At 37.4% G+C, this 2,500-nt stretch overlaps 1 protein-coding gene across 1 annotated transcript in view; it reads left to right on the forward strand.

Annotated features, from left to right (window-relative positions):
• The window catches only part of LOC138867705 (ammonium transporter Rh type B-like), a gene marked incomplete at its 5' end in the record, with an annotated part of 6,285 nt that continues 3,785 nt past the window's right edge, over positions 1-2,500 (forward strand). Inside the window, 2 exon segments of the mRNA XM_070144274.1 lie at positions 1-102; positions 1,802-1,980. Of these exon segments, the coding sequence (XP_070000375.1) occupies positions 1-102; positions 1,802-1,980 (281 nt within the window).

Below are 2,500 nucleotides of genomic sequence, written 5' to 3' on the forward strand. Positions count from 1 at the left end.
AGCGAGTGTGGGCGTGAGTCATGGGCTGGCCGGAGTGATGGGCGGCTTGACAGGGGCTTTGCTGGCCGCCCTCGCCTCTGACACGGGTCAATATGGGTTCAGGTAGGTCAGAGGTCATGGAGTGTCTCGGTAGGTCATATTTCGTTTTATGGTGTGGATTTTGGTGATTTTAAATGCGTTAGCTTTGTCGCTATTAATTGCTTTTTATCTATGTTGTTATTATTAGCATCTCACCCATGATATTATCATTATTGTTATTTCCATTATCATTGTCATTATCATTGTTACTATTACTATCATCATCATTATTATTATCTTTGATATTATTATTATCAATTGTTATGATAATAATAATAATAATATTAATAATAATAATAATAATAATAATAATAATAATAATAATAATAATAATAATAATAATGATCATAATGATAATCATTACCATCATCATCATAATAATAATAATGATAATAATAATGATATATCAATCATCACTATCATTATATTATTAATATCTCTAACATCACTGTCACCATTCTGATGATAACGATAATTATGATGATAATAACAAAAGTAATAGAAAAAAATACACAGATAATGTTAACAATGATAGCAATAGTGATGCTTATCTTAATCATCACTATTTTCATCACCTTTCTCTTCCAAATCACACTTTACCTTATAAATCCTATCACCCTTTTCTTTACACTTCCTATGACCCTCACCATCATTTTTTTATCATCCACTTCTCACTTATTTTTATCCTTCATATCCTCTTTATCTCTATCATCCCTCTCCTCCTTCCTTCCTCCGACAGCCTTTTACGTGATAATTATGATCCTTCTCACCCTTAATTCTATTCTCCCTCTTAACCTGATTTTTATTATCACTATCATTTTTTCCTTATCATCACTGACACTTTTATCCCTATCTCTCTCATCTTTATCATGGTCATCCCTCTCATCCTTGTTTTCATCGTCCATATCACCTTTATCTCTATCATCATTATCACCATTTTTCCTTGCCGTCACGATCATCTTATACTCACGATCCCTCTCCCCTTTCCTCCTACATCCTGTAAGAGATCATCATTTCTATCATCCCTACATTTATCCTCATTATTAACACTTCTTCTTATCCCTGTTACCTTTATCATTATCATCCCTCTTACCCTTATCTTTCCTGATCATCATTATCACTCTTTATCTCTACCATCCCTCTCCCCTTTTCCTCCCAACAGCCCGTACGAGATCATCATTTCTATCACCCTTAAATTTTTCACAATTATCAAAAATTTTTGTTATCATCTTAATTACCTTTATCATTATCATCCCTCTTATCCTTATTTTTACCATCGCCATCGACCATTTTTCCTGATCATTATTATCACTCTTTATCTCCACCATCCCTCTCCCCCTCTCCTCCCCACAGCCTGTACGAGATAATCATCATTCCTATCACCCCTACATTTATCCTCTTTATCAACATTTTTTTATAATCCCTCTTACCCTTATTTTTACCATCACCATCGACCACCTTTCCTGATCATCATTATCACTCTTTATCTCTACCATCCCTCTCCCCCTCTCCTCCCCACAGCCTGTACGAGATCATCATAATTCCTATCACCCCTACATTTATCCTGTTTATCATTTTTTTATCATCCTTCTTACTTTTATCATTATCATCCCTCTTACCCTTATTTTTACCATGGCCATCGATCATTTTATTCGTCATCGATCATCAATCAATATTATCACTTTTTATCTCCCCCATCCCTCTCCCCCTTTCCTCCCCACAGCCTGTACGAGATCTTCCCCGCCATGTCCCCCCCGGCAGGCAGTCAAGCCCTCCACGAGATCATTCAGTACTTGGTGGTCGAGGCCGGGGAAGGACGCGCGCCTCTGATCCAAGCGCTCTATCAGGTGCTGGCCATTGTCACCACGCTCGCGATCTCTGCCTTGGGGGGACTTTTAACAGGTGTGTCGTTCGGGTTAGAGGGAGTATGGGTTGTTTCATATGATTTTGTTGTTCTTTTTTTGTTTTGGTTTGATGGGGGTGAGGGAAGTTGTTCGTTTTGAGGGGGTTGTTTGTATGTTTGTTGTAGTAAGGAACGGGATGAGTTTTAAATGATTTTTTTTTTGGTTTGTCTGTCCGTTTGGCTGGCAGAAAATAATGGATTTTTTTGTCAAAAAGGGTATTGTTTGTGTTGTGTGAGTATTTGTATATATATATATATATATATATATATATATATATATATATATATATATGTGTGTGTGTGTGTGTGTTTGTGTGTGTGTGTGTGTGTGTGTGTGGGTGTGTGTGTGTGTGTGTGTGTGTGTGTGTGTGTGTGTGTGTGTGTGTGTGTGTGTGTGTGTGTGTCAGTGAGTTTCAAAGCATTGTTACCGGAAGACGAGACAGAACGACGTGGAAAAAGTCGGGAAGGCCTATGTCCAAGGACGATAGAGGAGGCTGAAAGAATAGAATAGATATAGTA

The sequence above is a fragment of the Penaeus vannamei genome, chromosome 31 (genome assembly GCF_042767895.1).
Source record: "Penaeus vannamei isolate JL-2024 chromosome 31, ASM4276789v1, whole genome shotgun sequence".
NCBI classification, from domain to species: Eukaryota; Metazoa; Arthropoda; class Malacostraca; order Decapoda; family Penaeidae; genus Penaeus; species Penaeus vannamei.